Source organism: Loxodonta africana, chromosome 8, assembly GCF_030014295.1.
Source record: "Loxodonta africana isolate mLoxAfr1 chromosome 8, mLoxAfr1.hap2, whole genome shotgun sequence".
Lineage (NCBI taxonomy): Eukaryota > Metazoa > Chordata > Mammalia > Proboscidea > Elephantidae > Loxodonta > Loxodonta africana.
In genome coordinates, this window is record NC_087349.1 from 52,715,940 (window position 1) to 52,734,036 (window position 18,097).

The window sequence follows — 18,097 nt, forward strand, 5'->3', positions numbered from 1 at the left end:
TACTGGGGCAAAAACCAAGTAAACTGAGGAAAAGTATATAATTGTTAACAATGATAAGCTTAGAAGGTAATCTTAAGTGAATACAAATCTAATACATGATTTAAAAGCAATGAAGACAAATCTCACGACCATCACTGACATGTGTTCTTTATCAGCTGTTTAATACAAATTTATTATAGTTGTATTTAAAACAAAACAAAAAAAAACTGGAAATACTTTAAGTAAGCTACAGAAGTGATGCTGCGTCGTCATCCATACTTTCTGTAGCTTCCCAAATCAATAAATAAAATTCATAGGTATTCTCACACCTAAGTATCTAAAAACACACTTTGTGACAAATTTTTTTAAAAGTATAAAGTATTTAAATTCAACTTGAGGCATTCCACATACAGAAATCTAAACTTTTATTACTACGGTTAATTCCACGTGAAAGACATTTTTTATTCCTTCTGCTTATTATATTTCCCCTTGCCACTATATCTTGATTTCTAAAAATTATAAGGCAAATGTGATTGACAGTTCATTGGACCTATACACAACACTGTGTAGATGATCTTCCAAAATTAAACCTGTGGTATTTTAAGTTCTACCTTCTTCCAAGGAAATTTGCTATTTTTATATCTAAAATATATACATGCACACGCACACACATGTAAAAATGCACTCATACATATATACATGGATACATAAAATTTTCCAGTGTTAAGACATATTATAAACTATTATTTCAATTACTTAGATAAATTTCTATTATCACTTATTTTTCCCAAAAGTGAGACAGATCTACTGTAAGTAGCATAAAACTTCCATTATAACTAACATTATAAGTAGTGCAGACTGTAATATTTAGACCTGAAATATTAAATATTACTTTGCCATTTTATTAGGTGGGTTTCTATAATTCAGTGAAGGAGTGATCTTGGACTCATGTTCCAAAATCTGACTGTGTAGTGAAAATGCAATTGAATTTTTATGTTAAATCACATTAATATTATATTAATATGTGACATTAGGTAACCCATGTGCATAAGGGGCAAGAAAAGGTTACATAAATTAAAGAGCATGTACTTTCTGCTGGAGCAGTGACTGGATATAAGATTGAGTTGTTTGTGTCACAAATGTTCATCTTGCTGTTTTAGTAAAACAGGAAATTTTTAGAAAAGGGTATTTTTATTTAATACTGTGGCAAAAACTATCTGGCTTTGGGACCTTAGCATACCACTTCAATTCTGAGGCTAATTTTCTTTACTTTCAAAGTAGGAGTTTTGATAAGTGGTCCTTTTTCATGTGGTTGCATCAGAGGCAGACCCAAGAATAAGAGAGGGTGCTTCCAGCTGGTAGCTTCCAGCTCTTAGCCAAGTGACTGAAGTCTACCTCAACCAGCACATATTTGCATATTTATTTTTATCTACTTTCTACATTATGCCTCTGTACTTAATACCATCTGAATAAGAAGTTCATAATATATGTATACTTAAAATTCACTGGATAATTAATACCTCTTGGGAAAGTCATTTCTCCATTGATTTATTCTGCTTCTGTACACATCCCTGAAGGACATCACGCTTGGTAATGTTAAGGGTCAGTGAAAAAGAGGAAGAACCTCAACGAGATGGATTTACACAGTGGCTGCAACAATAGCTCAAGCATAACAACGATTGTGAGGATGGCACAGGAGGGCAGTGTTTCATTCTGTTGTACACAGGGTCTCTATGAGTCAGAAGTGACTCGACAGCACCTAATGACACATCTTGCTGGGTATGCCGACAAGGCAAGGCCTTCATTGCTCTTTATCTAGGCCATTTCTCAGGGTTGTGTTAGCAATAAACAACCCTGAAAGATGAGGCAATGTCTCCCTCTGTGACAAGGAGTAGGCTTGCTTCTACTTCCCACAGAAGAGATGGGTTTCATGAGATCAGTGTTCCTCACCTGCAACCCAAACCCACTATAGACACCCACCTATGCCCATATGATGTCACCCCCATAGGATGAGGGGACAAGCAGAACTGACACATGCACACACATGTATTGATGCTCGTGCTGCTTACTGTCATGAGCAATAAAGTCTTTCATTACTGACCCAGGAGTTTCATGTCTTCTGCCAGCATCCATGAAACAATAACAGGCTAACTTATTGCTTGTAAATACGATTAAAATCAAATACAGAACAGGTAATAACCTATTACTAGAATCTTTGCCAAAGTTTTCATGGATATGTAATTTTTTTTTTAAATATTAAATCTAGGCTAATAAAAATAATGTGGTACTGACAGAGTAAACCAGACACATAACCAATAGAACAAATTCGAGAATCTAGAAAAGTGGACTATGTTTTAATGGAAATGTATTATATAATAAGGAGCATTAAAAATCAGAATAAAAAGGATGAATTACTTGGTAAATCATTTTGCCGCAAGTGGCTATCCATTATGAAGACAAAAAAAGGAGATCCTTTACCTCACATCATACCAAAAAAACAGTTACAAACAAAAGAAGTCTAATGAACAAAATACATAATATGAAAAATTAAACTTCAGACATGTTAGGAGACTATTTTACACTATTTGCATAATATAAGTGTGAAAAAGACCTTTAGCAAATAGACACGTAAGAAAATTAACAGATCTGATTACAAAAAAATTAAAATAAAATGAAAAAAGCAACATTTATCAAAGAAAACACCATACATAAGTTAAAACCAAATGATAGACAAAGGGATAATGCTTTCAACATAGGTTCACAAAGAATTAAAATATTATAAGAAGCAGACAGAAACAGAAAAAGAAGAAAAAAAATGATCAGTGGATATAAACAGGCAATTTAAAAAAAGGAGAAATATAAATGGTTGATAAACTCATGATGTTGATAAACATATGACGTTTAACCTCAAAACAGTCAGGGTAATTCAAATTAATGCAATAAATGTCTGACTCAAAACTGATAAATATGCCATGCTACTCAGAATATGGGAAAAACAGACACACATTGCTGGCAGGACTACTACCACATTTTAACAAAGCAATATGGCAGTTTTTATATAATTATAAACCCCCATTTGCCTTAATCTTGTACACTTATTTCAAGCAATTTATCTAACACATAAAAAATTCAGTGTAAAAATATTTGTATAGAATTTTTAATGCAGCTTTGTATTTACAATTACAGGAACCAGAAACATTCTCAATTTCTTAGTTTTCAAGAGAAGAATGTATACCAATACTGTGAGATACCATCCAGTTTTAAATAGAAATAACGAGTAGTCACTTGAAATAAGATCCAATATATAATGTTTAGTGAAAAAATTTCAGTAAAAATATGTACAGTAAGATCACAAATTCATTACAAAATAATTATAAACATAACTAGCCCACAAAAATTTTTTTAAAAATCCCCAATTCTTCTACATGTTATAATGCTTGTAATATATATTATAAAACAAACAAAAACCAAAAATAAAAGGCATTCCTGAATAGACACTAAAATTACTGGCATGAAGTATACAGGGAGGAGAAAGCTATTCATTTTTCTTCAGATATTACAGTACTCTATGGATTATATTAATGAATATTACTTTTGTAATTCAAAGAGTTTCAAAAATAAGTGGCCATTAAGAAAACAGAGGAAGAAAATACTGGACCAGATGATATTCTGTATTAGTTTTCTGATAGCAATAGATCCAAACGCTGATGCTTCTCACCCAAAGCCACAAGTACATTATAAACAGACCCAAGAGCTCTGAAAGGAAATCATTTGGAAACAGAGGGGTCAGTGGAAAACAGAGGATGACCAGACCTAAAGATTGGTATTGCCACAGTGCAATATTAGATAGTGTGGATATTGCTTACTGTTGATTAGCAGGACCTGAGAACACTGATTCTCTGACCAGGCCATGCATCAGCAGTGCACCTCTTGATGATGAGAGCCCCGAGTCCTATCTGCTCAGTAGAGGATGCTGAGAACCAGTTATCTTGTGGAATATGAAGAAATCGAACCTTGGAAGGGATTTGCAGAGTGCAACAAATATAAGAATATTCATGGTTTGTGTGTTTGTTTTGTATAGAGAGAAAGAAACACATCCCACACAGTAGTATAATACTGTGCCTGCATATGTCTGCAAAATTAAATGATAAAAAGGTAGCAGTACCAGCAATACTTAAAGAAGACTTACACAATAGTAATTGGACTTGAGTGGATACAGAGGGACTCAAAGAAAGTCTTACAGCCAACACACTTTTATAAATATTAATTACTACCAAAAAAGACAACAGTCAGGTTACTGAGGATAAGGATGAAACCTGAGACAGGGCAAAAAAAAGAGATGGACTGCACAAAGATCAGACCTGAGTCTGTAATCAGTAAGGAACACTAGGTGATCAAATAAGAACAATACTAATACATTTTATTTAAACCAATATATTCAAAATATTATCATTTCAACACAAAATATTAGAGATTTTATGTTCTTTTTTTTTTTTTTCATACTAAGTCTTTGAAACCCAGTGTGTATTTTACATTTATATCACGTCTTATTTTGGACTAGTCACATCCCAAGTGTTCATTAGCCACATATGGTCAGTGACTAGCATATTAGACAATACATCTTTAGAAAAAAAGTAACACAGAAATCTAATCTGAACGTAAATTGATAAAACCATTGTGGAGAATTAGTCTAGGATGTATATAACCTATGGCCCAATAATTACACTTTTGCTAATGTATCAACCCAGAACCAAAGAGACTATAAAAAAAAATGCTGGTACAGCAATAATTTAACAACCACCATCAACACCAAGGGAACACCTTACACCGGCATCATTTTCATATATTCACGTAGTAAACTCTTTGCATGCACTGGCAGGAATAGTATTTATTGCAGCGAGAACAAATTCGTTGTGTACTCTCACGTTTCCTGTATATGAAGGTAGGGATTAATTTATCCTCCAGCCATATGTTTTCACCCATAAATGTTGACCAGCTGGTGTATTAATCTGGGAAGAATATGGCATAAAGATGCTGGCCTCTATGTTTCTGAATCTGCCCCCATTCTTCTAAATTCAGCTGTGAAACACAGCCACCACTATTCCATGAGTCCCTAATGTTACCTGGATTTGATATACATGTATACAAATTTGTCAGTATTAAAGCACTAGTAATTACCCACTGGGAACCCTTGTGGTGCCGTGTTAAATGCTTGGCTGATAACCAAAAGGTCGGTGGTTTGAACTCACCAGCTGCTCCATGGGAGAAAGACGTGGTAGTCCCCTTCCATAAAGATTTACAGCCTTGGAAACCCTATGGGGAAGTTCTACTCTGTGCTATAGGGTCGCTATGAGTCAGACTCTGTCGCTATGGGCTTGATTTTTTTTGTTTAATTACAAATTGACATGACATAGGAAAAAGAGCACCCAGCAAGTGGCATTTGTTGTCCAGTCCCATAGGTTCTTTAAACATGGTGTAATAAACTGGCTCAGCCTCTGAGGCTTGATAACTGCATTTCTCTGATGCTCATTTGCCTGATCTCTAAAATGGGACAAAACCTACCACACAAGGTTGCTGTGAGAAAAGTGGCTGGCACAGTGCCTTTCACATAGGCCTACACCAGCCACCACAGAACAAAACAAATTACAGCACGCTTGACAGCAATTTGGAAATCCCAGTGGCACAGTGGTTAAAAGCTATGGCTGCTAACCAAAAGGTCAGCAGTTCAAATCTACCAGGTGCTCCTTGGAAACTCTATGGGACAGTTCTATAGGGTCGCTATGAGTCGGAATCGACTCGATGGCAATGAGTTTGGTTTTTTGGTTCTGACAGTAATTTACCTCTTCCAACACAACTATTTTGTCTGGTCATAATTAGAACCATTTATTTAAATTTAATATTTAAATAATATTTCTGTTAATCAGAAATAAAAATTAGCAAATATTATTGTAAATGATTATTCAAGTTTGGTGAGACTGTAGTGAGAAAACTATCACAAATACTGCCAGCAGCAATGTCAACTGCTATCATATCCCCAAAGAGAATTTGACATTCCAGAGTTCTTATTCCTTGATTTAGAAACCCTAATACTGGTAAGCTCCACTTGGAAAATAGTTTAAAATACAGATCAATATTTATATCCAAAAAGTTCTTCTTATTCATAATTAAAAAAATGACAACAATCTAAATCCCTAACACGAGGGGAATGGGTATAAAACAACACATCTCCATAGAATTGAGTAACACTTTTCATTATATTAAATGATATTTTAAAAGTGTTTAATTAGGACAAAGTACTATCATATAAAGTAGAATATTAATGATGTCAAAATGCATAGAAAAAAGACTAAAGGTGAAATTAAATTTTTGTGTAAACTTGTTTAAACAAAAATATCTCTTTACTCTAAATCTATATTTGGATTTATTTTCACAGAATATCACTTAGTAAAAAGATAACATGTCAAATACTTCCTAAAAATTAATGACTAAAAAATTTGTTTCTACAGAGAATATTATGCACCACATTTAGTCAAGAGCAGCATCAGGTGTCCCTCCTTGCCATGGATACCAGAAAGTTTTGTGCAGAATTTAGATGTCCCTTATGTAATTCTTTCAATGCTGATTATTGGTAGGAGATAATTCTTTTCTCCTCACTGATTTGTTATCACGCTCTTAGCTTTTACTTAAATTTCTCTCTTAAATATAAACTTAAATGCTTTTTAGGATTGGCCATAGGATTTAAGTGATGACCTTTAAAGACAAGATACTATGTGTTTGCCAAAATGGGAAAAGAACACATCTCCACAAGGCCATATTTAAGTATTTGATAGAGAATGCAGAAGTCACTGGCTCAAATCTAAAGGGATTTCAGTTACACCACTGGGCCTTAATCTGTTCAAACAGCTCATTCATTGCCTTTCCACAAATGTGGTACCTACCCCTACATCATTTAGACCTTGCATAATTATCTTACTAAAAAAGCAAAATTGTGACTCCAGAACTTGCTGAAACATGAGGATATACAGTTTTGAGTAGTATTTTCATAGTCTAAAGATTAAAAAAATAGTAAGAAACAATGAAAGAAATACCTACTCAGAGTAAAGTTGACTTCTTTTACATTTGAACTAACCAGAATGAAAGAAATTCATTAAGTAAGTTGATTGCCAAATTAGGCTTTTGACCCCAGCGATACTTCCAAATTCTGTAAGACTAGCTCTTTCTGAAAGCCTTCCCACCACTTTTAAAACTGAGACCAAGACAAGATCTTCCCTGAGGTGGCAGAAATGAAAGCCTAAAAGAATTGTTCCTCACTATCAGAATTTAACAGATTATAGTACCATTTATACAAACCAGGCATCAAACAGTTAAACAGTAAAGCTTAGACTGAAGCCTGGCTGCACCCCAGGGCCCTGTAGGCATCCCTTGGCACATCTCAGGTGCTCTGGGGATGTTGTGTATAAGAGACAGGAAACAACCTTAGAGACAGGTGTGTTTGATTAACGAGTGGGGGAGGGGGAATACCACCTATAGATCCCAAACCCATGACAAACTATAACTAGCTCTTCTGTCCACTAGAGGAAGGGGGCAGGGTGGCACCAACAGAACACTTAGTCCTCCCTCAAGCTGATTAGTGAAATAGATCAAAAAACCTAACCAAACCCATTGCCATGGAGTCAATTCTGACTCTTAACAACCTGATAGAATAGAGTAGAACTGCCCCCATAGGGTTTCCAAGGAGCGCCTGGTGGATTCAAACCGCCAACCTTTTGGTTAGCAGCAGAACTCTTAAGCAATATTGCACCAGAGTTTCCTGTGTAATAGAAGTGGAGACTTAATAGAGAGTTAAATATGTTTTATTAGGAAAATAAATTAGAATTGTCACATTCTTTCTTGAGGAAGATCATTTCTAGATACTTCAGGCATAAAGTGGGTATTTTCAGAACATGCTGTCTGCAACTAGGATGAAAATACAGTAACCAGCTCAGCAGAAGATAAATTATCTCAAGAGAAATGCCACAAACAGAATGAAAAAAAAAAAAAAAGCATATCTAAAACAAGGATGAAGGAGGAGGTACTTTCCTAATCACTTCTAAGAGGGAAATAAGGAGAGATTAGTGGTATGAACACTGGGATTTCACCACAAATTAATCCTATGGATCATATGTAGAATTTGATGGGAATATATACAAACATATAACACACACACATACTTACAAATATACACACATGTGCAAATACATTGTGCTATTCTTTTCAACTAGCCCCTCTGCCAGTCCTCTAAAGTCCTAGTGTTTTGGGATACTACTACTACTAATAATTTGAACATGGATTAACTCAACTAACCTTGAGTCACTCCTCTGATACCAGATCAGCCAATGGACTTTACCTAGAAACTAGAAGGCATCAAGGCTTTATACTAACAGAAAACTTCACACAGATTAGCACAGTCAAGGTGAGCCAGGAACACCAGTCACTTTTGTTACTTCAGATTTTTTCCTCTGCAATATGATCTTCCAAATTCAAAGAAACTGCTGCAGAACAAAATACTCTGAATAATGACAGACTGTCTAAATTCCACTGACCAATTTAAAATAGGACCTCTCTCAATATGTAAATACCAGAGATCATTTGTATTTTCAAACTATTCAACTACTGAAATTCTAAACATGCCCTTGATAATTCTCTGCTTTATTCAACAAATCTCCTTTCCCAACTACCACCTCCAAATTATAATCCACCAGCACACAGAAAATCAGAGATTCCCCTGAAAAGTGCATTGTCTCTACCCAAGGGCTCTTATTTCACACTTGCAAACATTAACAGAATTCTAATGATCACCTACAGTCCAAGTAAATACATATATATACTTATATTTATAATTTATAGTTATCTTCTCCACTACACATGTTTTTAGTGTGCACAAAATATACTTTAAATGTAGAAATTATAGTTTTGTTTTTAGTGGTTCAGTTTGTTTGATAACTATTTAAATTAACTGCATTGTGTGGATACCATAAAACTCCTCATTAAAGGGTATAATTTTTAAATCTATAAAATACATAGAATTGTATCGAGAAAAACAAAATTTCCCTCTGCATGAATACACAACCAAAAACAGATCTTCTAAAAATGGGAAAGAAATTTAAGTGTTTTTTTGTTTTGTTTTGCTGTTAACTTCAATTCAAAACACTGCAAGTAATAATTACAGTTCTTACCACTCATGAAGTGCTGTAAGAAACCAAGTATTATCTACTTTTAAAATGGGTCTCAGTTAACATTATTCATCTCAGATAAGAGAGGGTAAAAATCTGCTTATGTCTATAGGGAACAATACCTTCACATAGTGCTAATTATATCAAAGCAACCTAATGTCTTTCTAAAATTTAAAAAAAAAAAACCTCTAGAAGTTTTATGGTTTAAAAAAAAGTTTCACTCTAAAAAATTAACATTAAAAAAAATTTCTAAAACTTCTCCTGTATAGATGCTGAAATCTACTCTATTTTTCCATTCTAGAGAATTACTAAATCAAGGACAGTAAAATTAAATAATATTTAACAATTTTTGATTTGTATAAAAGCAATGAACAATCATTTTAGATTCATTCCCAAAGTGTTTATTAAAACACTGTTGTTACTTATCTAAGAAAGTAGCAATCATTTAATCCCGAGCCTCCCAAGGTCCAAATATTCTAGTAGCCCTAACACACTATAAACACTAATAGTTTCATTCTTTCATAACTATAAAAAAAAAAAAAGAAATTTGCCATCTGGTTTTTGGTCATTAACATTGCAGAGAAAGTATTCTTATCATTCCATAAGGAAAAAACAATCCTTGATATTAATCACTGAAATCCACATTCTTTTTTTTCTTTTCACAGCTCCTAGTAAAATGCTCCTTTATACTGATGCTAACATCTCAAACTGAGTTATAAAAAGCCTAGATACCATCTCTTTGAACAACTATTTTCTACCAAACTTATAAACGTACACAAAGTTCTTAATTTTTGTACAATGAGAGATTTCATGTGGCTTATGGATATGCAACCAACCAAATTTTTCTTTAAATATTCAAGAGACTGACAAGATCAGGGATACTGTGAAAAGTAAATGGACCTTTTATTGGGCTTTTACACATTCCTTCAAAGTTGTAGGTCTTTAATTCATAAATGGTTGGAATAATTGTTATTTTAGGTTGTTGGCTTATGTTATCTCCTTACATCTGGTGTATTAACCCAGACAAGTATAAACTACATGAACGCTTCATAAGAGAATAAGCATTTAATGAGTAACTAACTCTTCTAGTATAGCAATACTGATTTTTCTTCATTAGAAATATGATTTTTGCTCAGAAGTTTGGCCACCAAAATATTTCAGATTTTATACCAGTATATGCACATTCGTATATAATGTAGGTATGGCTTACCTCAGTCAAGTGTGGTGTAGGGTTAAATCCACAGAGATTACACACTATATTCTTGCATTCAGTGCAAGTACTGAAGTTAGGAGGATCCTTAGAACCTATGTTGAGTTCAGTTTTGCAGAGAGGACAAATGGATTCTGCTTCGGGGGTTTTCTCCAGTTTAGGGGGAAGGACAGCCTTTTGAGGCTCAGTTGTTGAAGGTTTGCTATCCTTAGTAGGTGGAGGCTTCTTTTCTGTTTCTGTTCTTTTTACTGTTGGAACTTGTTCAACTTTGCGCTCTAGTTTTTCAGCTACTGGAGCTTTTGTTTCTTTTTTCACAGGTATGACCTTTGCAGGTGCTGGTGGTATCTGACCTGTAGATTTGGGTGGCCCCTGAGAAGTAGGTGGCTGTGAAAGAGGAGGGGCTTGCTTTGTCGGGGCCCCGGGCCCACTTTGTGAATGAGGTCCAGGCTGGCCTGCTGTGGAAATCAAATTTGATGCCTGGCTAAAGATGGATGCTCCAAACCCAAAGAGTTTACCAGTCACAGTTTCTTGAGGAGTTGTGGGCTGTGATTTAGGGGAATCAGTGATACTTCCCAGATTCAGACTAAAACGTCTTGACTGCTCCTGAGGCTTTGGCGGCTGCTGTGATGCAGGGAGAGTTTGGCCAGTGGTAGGTCGTGAACCAGGGGGAGTTGGTGATGCTTTTGGCGAGGGTTTGGCATCTGGCTTTGGACTCATTTTGGTTTGTGCTTTCTTGGGATCTTCCTTCTTTGGAGCTGGATCAACTTGTTTTTTACCTTTGATCTCTGAACTAGGCCCAGGATGTGAAATAATTTTCGAGTCTGATGCAGGCCGAGGTATGGCTTTAGAATCAAATGGGGTGACTTTTTCTCCTGTTGGTGGAAAACTTTGTGAGGGTTTGGCAGAGTCTGTTTTTAGAGGAGGGGTTGTTTTCTCTGGAGCCTGTGCCTGTACTTTGGCGCTTGGAACTTCAGGTTTTGTTGCTGCTAATGATGAAGATACAATGTCTGTGGCCGGCTTTACTGTCTTGGGCTGCTTTGGTTTAGCAACAGCCACGAGGGCCTTGGCCTGCTCAGGTGGGACAGAAGGTTCTTTGGGAAGGGCTGGCTGGGGCAAGGGCTCTGTTACAGAAGGCTGCTTGGCCATGGCTGGGGGAGAACCGTGAAGGGTTGGTTGTTTCACTAGAGGTGGAGGCTTTTTCGACTCAGGTGGCTTTGAGATATCCTGTTTGGGGGCAGCATCCTTCTTTGGGGAAGACTGCTGTGATTGTGGGGCCGATTTGCTTCCTGCCGGTGTAGGAACAACATGGGCAGTCTTCGGTTTGGGTTGCGGTGATGGAGGAATTGGAGCCAGATCACCTCCAAGAGCTCTCTGCATCTGACAGTTTAAACAGAGCCATTCTTTTATCTAGAAATAATACGAAACAATGGTCATTGAGATAATAGCAATGTAAAAATGAATAAACATTTCACAAAATGCATGGTACCATTTGAAACTTTGTCTTTCATCATTCAAAGCATAAGACTCAAACCAAATTATTTTACTTAGTTTTATATTAAAATACAAAACAATAATTATATTAAAATACCATTAATGAACCTCACAGACCAAAACACTCTATATTTTGAGGAAAATAAAAAGGAAAAATCAACACAGTTATATTTTTCTTCCAATGTTAAATTTCTTGCCTATGATTTGCTCAGTTTGATTACTCCCAGAAATAGAAAATAATGTATAATAAAAAACACAAGCTATAACATATTAAAAAAACATTTTAGAGCCTACAAATCAGTTAGGTTAGATGTTTTCTCTACTGATGGCTCATAAAGAGTTTTTAGTCATACAGTCCAGGTTAGGCTTGTCAAAGTATTAGCAAATCATTCATTTCTTAAATTAGCAGAGTAATACTTCCCCTCCAACATAGTATATTTGAATGTAGAAAAGTAAAAAGTTGTTAGCAATTTCCTGTTAAGAAGGTAAAGCAAAATAATGCTATCCCTTCAAATTACCATAAATAGCATGATTGAAAACATTGTTTATAACTTTTATGAACAAATTTGAAAGGGGCATACAAGTAAGCAATATACTATCTGACTGCTTTTTTCATATCACATCCATTATGAAAAGGAGATGCTGAATTTGACACGACATGTCAGAAGAAAATTTAAAAGCACTTATGTTTAACATTTACCTTTATTTTTTGTTATTCCAAAATAATACATCCTCATTATTAAAAAATCTTAATACTACCAAAATAAAGCTTTTAAAACATTAAATTCTACCATGATCCAACTGTCCCCACATAAAGTAGCCAGTGGTAAAAGTTTGGCACCAAAGTTCCTTGGCAAGAATGCTGCACAGTGAAAAAATAAGGATATGGAACATACCAAAAACCCTAATCAAACCCACTGCCGTCAGGTCAATTCCGACTCATAGCGAGCCTGTGGGACAGAGTAAACTGCCCCATAGGGTTTCCAAGGAGTGCCTGGTGGATTCAAACTGCTGACCTTTTGGTTAGCAGCCATAACTCTTAACCACTATGCCACCAGGGCTTCCATATGAAGCATAGGTAACAGAAAATTTTTCACAGCACAGAATTGTAAAGTGTTAGGCTAGCAAACAAAAACATACTCTTGATCTTCAAATAATTTCCTTTTGAAAGGAAATTGAACTCATCGTTCTAAAAATGTTTACCTCTTCATCATAGGAAAGTTTAAACTATTAAGCTTTTTTAATAACAAAAAAAAACCTATACTGAATCTTTTTCTTAATTTATTAAAATGGTTTTAAAATAAAAAGGGCACTGAAGTTATTTAAATTCATCCATTAGTATAACAAGGCTTATTTTAAAATTTCATGGAAAACAAACTTTTGTTTGAAGAAGGTTAAAAGAGATATTCAACTCTATCTGAAATGTTATATTTCTTCTTAAACATCCGAATCAAAAAAGTAAAACTGTAATATTTGTTAAACACGGGTGGTATGTACTCAAATATTCATTACATTTGTTTTCAATATGGGTGCTGGGTATCTGTGCATTCATTATACCTTGATCTTTACCTGTCTCCATGGTTGAAGTATTTCACGAAATAAATAACTTTTTATACATACAAATATTTTAATCCAAAAATCTAATCAATTTTTTCTTATTTTTTTCTTCCATGACCTTATATAGTTCTGCCTTACCTCATAATCATGAAGCTGAGCAAGATTAAAAAAAAAATACATAATTAAACACCTAATTCTTTACATGTACTGTCATTGCTTTGTTTTCTATAAAATACCTATGAGATCTTTATCCACATTAATCACTTTAAATTACAAACTCCTAGGGTCAGTGACCGTCATTCATTATCGTTAACTGCTCTTTTTCTTTCAACAAGTGTTGTAGCCAAAGTAGTTGTAAAATTTATTCACTTATTAATTCTCTTATTCAAATATTTATTGAGCACCTTTTACACAGCATACACCACTGAATAAAAGAGGGCAAAATCTGTCTTCATGGAGCCCACATTATACAAATTAAGAAATAATTTCAGGGTTAATACAGGAATATTACAAATATCTGATGATACTGTGATGATCCCTTATTTCCTTTTACATCCCTGAATTTTATTTGGATTCATTTGGTTTTATCAATAAAATGTTAAGTCTCTTTACAACGTCAACATTGAAGCTTCACACATAGCCAATCAGTAGGCCCTAACTCCACCTTTTGACCATGGCAGAATTAAAACACTATCTTGACATATTTCATGTATGATGCTCATCAACACTGGAAAAAACATTCTGTGTTTTCTTTATTTCAAAAGTATGTTTCATTGTGGTTTATAAATGCATACGCCTACATTTCCACCTAAGGAGAAAAAGGAAAGGTAGGAAAAGGGAGATAGAAAACAAGGGTCGCTGCCCCTTTACAGGAAGAGAATCCTGCTTTTCTTTCAATAAGCCCATTTCTTAAACACACTATACTAACTGCCCCAACTTTTATCCTTTTAATGACAGTTTCTTTTCTTTGATAAACAACACATAAAAGATATCTATCTCCTAATATCCCTGCTCACTGCTAGAATAAGGTTGGAATCATTGTCTATAAAAACCCATTGCCACTGAGTCGATTCCAACTACAGCTGTCACAATATGAAAAGCTTTTTATCCTTCAGAGATTTTTAGAATCTACTTTTTATTTAATTCTACTGGCCAAATGTGTTGAAGACAGAGATGTTTATTATCTCAGCACTTAGTAGTCTAGTACTGAAAACAGCAGGATTGCCAATTCCATGATTCAACTGGTAAGCCATGAACAGAAGAAATTCCCCAAACATTCAGAGAATGAAAATGTCCACACTCATCCCAGCACTGACATCACGAACCACCTTCTCCTTTACTTCTGTCATGCCTTTTACAATACACTTAGAGTAACAACTAGTAATAGTGTCACTGACTTCTCAGTCATCTTATATATCTTAATATTTTTACCGTATTTTTAATTATTCCCCAAGCACTGTCTACATTTCTTGTGAAAAAGAATTCCCCATTCATTCTTCCACATTTCAAAAGCCTCTGTCCCTCATTTGGCCCTCATTGTCTCTCAAGCACCTTATACTTCCACCAAAAGTAATCCATTTAAACAAATAAACAGAAAGGGTTAACTCTAACCACTTCCCCTCCATCTTCGATGTCTCCCCATTACCTATGAAACAGAGCCTTTTCTTTTCCAGAAATAAAAAAAATTCAAAATTCTATTGGCATTCCTATCCTAACACTTAAAAAATCCTACTATTTTCAGTTCTCTATTCCCCAAAAGACTATAAACAATAAATGGCAAGGGCTTCCTCCTAGTAGTCTTTCTATTGCCCCCAGGACTGACTGATTTTTTATGCTTTATAGATATTCATAAATATTTTTTAGCTGGTTAGAATTAAATTCACTGCAAATATTTAACTGTGCTCTTCAAGCTACAGTTTCTCTGTGTTTACGCTGCCAATCCCCACTGTTTACCCAGCCTGTGCAACAGGCTTCTGCTTTCATTTTCTGGTTGTGTGCCATTCTCCCCAGAACCCTACATTGTACCTCTGGCCACTGACAATTGATCTTCATTTTGATTCAAACTGGAAAGACTCTCCTATAATTACCATATCTGCTATACATAAATATTTTCCCTGCCTGGAGACAATTACCTACTGTCTTGTATCACTTCCAAAATTAAACATCTATGTCTGAATCTACATAGAGATGACCCTGAATTCACTACTACCATTGCCTCAGACACTAAGGTCCAACTGCTGCAAGTTCTACATGTTGCTCAGATCTTTAGCACAGCTGGTCCTCCTTGTTCTGCACAATTGGGCCTGCATTCTAATATAGCCATTGATGAGGATCTTAGATTTTAGTCCTTAATGCTTCCTCCCATACCATGAAAGTCAGACAATACCTGAGGCCAAGTCTGATTCAAAGAAGGTTTCCACAGAGATTTCAAAAACAACGTCCAAGTCCCCTGTCACATATAGTACCTCCTCCCTCACATTACACTGTAATCACTCACCTACACCCATTAGGTAAATGGTAGGAGGTGGCAAATGCAAGAAACAGTATCAGGAGAGCCTACAATTGTATCAATATGACCTGGGAAATTTCCTACCTTCGATATCCAAGCATTAAAATGAAAAAAAAAAAAATAGACAAACATGTCAAGCCACTACTCCTAAATTCTAGATTTTATATAACAAAAAAAGAAAAAGCAGACATCTTTTGCTTTTCCCACATAAATAGGATTCAAGGTGCAGAGACAGAATGGTTTACTGAGCTACCTACCCAAACTCAATTAGCTCTAAGGAAAAAAACAAAGAATAGCGTAAGATTGATTGTTCAGTCTTCTGACTTAAAATGCTACATAAATAGAGGAGAAAGGTCAGACAGATTTCTTCCATTCTGAGGTCACTGTGTATTCTGATGTCCAAAACCCAATGCCGTCGAGTTGATTCCAACTCATAGCGACCCTATAGGACAGAGTAGAACTGCCCCATAGAGTTCCCAAGGAGTGCCTGGCAGATTCAAACTGCCGACCCTTTGGTTAGCAGCCATAGCATTTAACCACTACGCCACCAGGGTTTCTGTATTCTGATGTAGACCTCCATATAATTACTATAACTATTTCCTTGTTTAATCCAAACCTCTGGGCTCCCTATTGTTGAGCTTTTGTTATGTGTCAGAGCTGTGAAAAACAGTGATACAACCTCACTGGCTTTGGTCTTTGCTGGAAAATCATAAATGTCTTACTTAGATGCTTCAAGAGGTAATACCTGAAGGCTGAATTGTGAATTTTGCATACAGAGTTTCACAAAATGGTGATAATTTCCAGTATAAGGATCAAAACTATAGATTACAAACAAAATTATATTCTGATTTTTTTTAAGAGTCTTCAATAATAATTCAAGATAATTAACCCGATACATGTAAGCAATGAAGTGAGTTGTTAAAGAATATTTCTGATCATAACCATTATTTATCTATTTAACTTCAAAACAGAAAGTCTTTCAGGGAAAAAAAAAAATTCCAGGAAGCATAATGACTAATATCCACCCCTCAATGTGCCCCAAACCAGAAAATTTAAGCACAAAATCTACAAAAGATTCATAATAAAAACTCTGCTAAACTATAGAACAGTAAAAAAAAACCTGCTGCGGTCTAGTCGATTTCGACTCATAGCGACCCTATACAACCTACACAACCCTGTACAACCTATACAACCCTATACAACAGTAGTGCTTGGAATAACAGAAAATCAAAGAGAACAAACACAATGACAGGAATTTTTGTTTGCTGGTGTTCATAACACCATCTATATTAGTTGTTGAATAAACTTCCTTGAACCATGCTTTCATACTGTCCTTGTTGGGTTCTTACGTCTTGACTCATCACAATTGAACTTTTCTACAGGCTTTTATGACACTTCATATGACAATGACTGCAAATTATAACATCTAAATGTGCCATTTACTCCATCAAAGCAGAATTCTCACTTTCTCTCATCTAAGTCATGATTCCCAGTCCACTGCGTGCTCCGCTTCCCTTTTCCTAAATCCTCCTCATCCTTTATGGTGCATATTAAAGTTCCCCCTTTACCACTTAATAGTCCATCATGAACTAAGCTCTGCCACTTCTTAACTACTATAACTATATATAGGTTGAGCTACAGCACTTAGACTCATATACCGTCTCAAAGCATTTTTTCAATTATCGTCTCCCTTCTCACGTAGACTTTAAAGGGGGCAACCACATCTCATGCTTACTCTCACCTTTGTGTTAGATATTAAGTAAATTTTAGATATTATTTAATGATGAGTTGTTCTAATGTTTTTCCTCTTCCTCATCAAAGCATTTCAAATATTTATTGAAAGCCTCATATCACTTTGAAAGCCATAAGAAAAGATGATATAACCAGACAAAATATAACTTTAGGAAAAAAAAGCTGCAAGGAAACAACATGATAAAGATGACACCTGGTAAGATTTGATGGCAGATTATGCTTTCAGCTATTCAAGAATTATCCAAACCACATAACCTCCTTTTCAGAGGCAGTTACTCCCTGACAGCAGTTTGGCTGCAGATGGCTCCCAAAGCTGACATCTTTAACTATGCAGATTAATGCATATTTTGGTTAAAAATTAGACACTTGCATTCCTCAGAACTGTGA

The 18,097-nt window shown here is 35.2% G+C and overlaps 1 protein-coding gene across 1 annotated transcript in view; it reads right to left on the bottom strand.

Annotated features, from left to right (window-relative positions):
• Window positions 1-18,097, bottom strand: part of LOC111749763 (protein piccolo-like) — a 43,149-nt gene that overhangs the window by 7,096 nt on the left and 17,956 nt on the right. Inside the window, exon 3 of the mRNA XM_064290403.1 lies at window positions 10,402-11,808. Within this exon, the coding sequence (XP_064146473.1) occupies window positions 10,402-11,808 (1,407 nt within the window). The remainder of the gene's footprint in view (window positions 1-10,401; window positions 11,809-18,097) is intronic.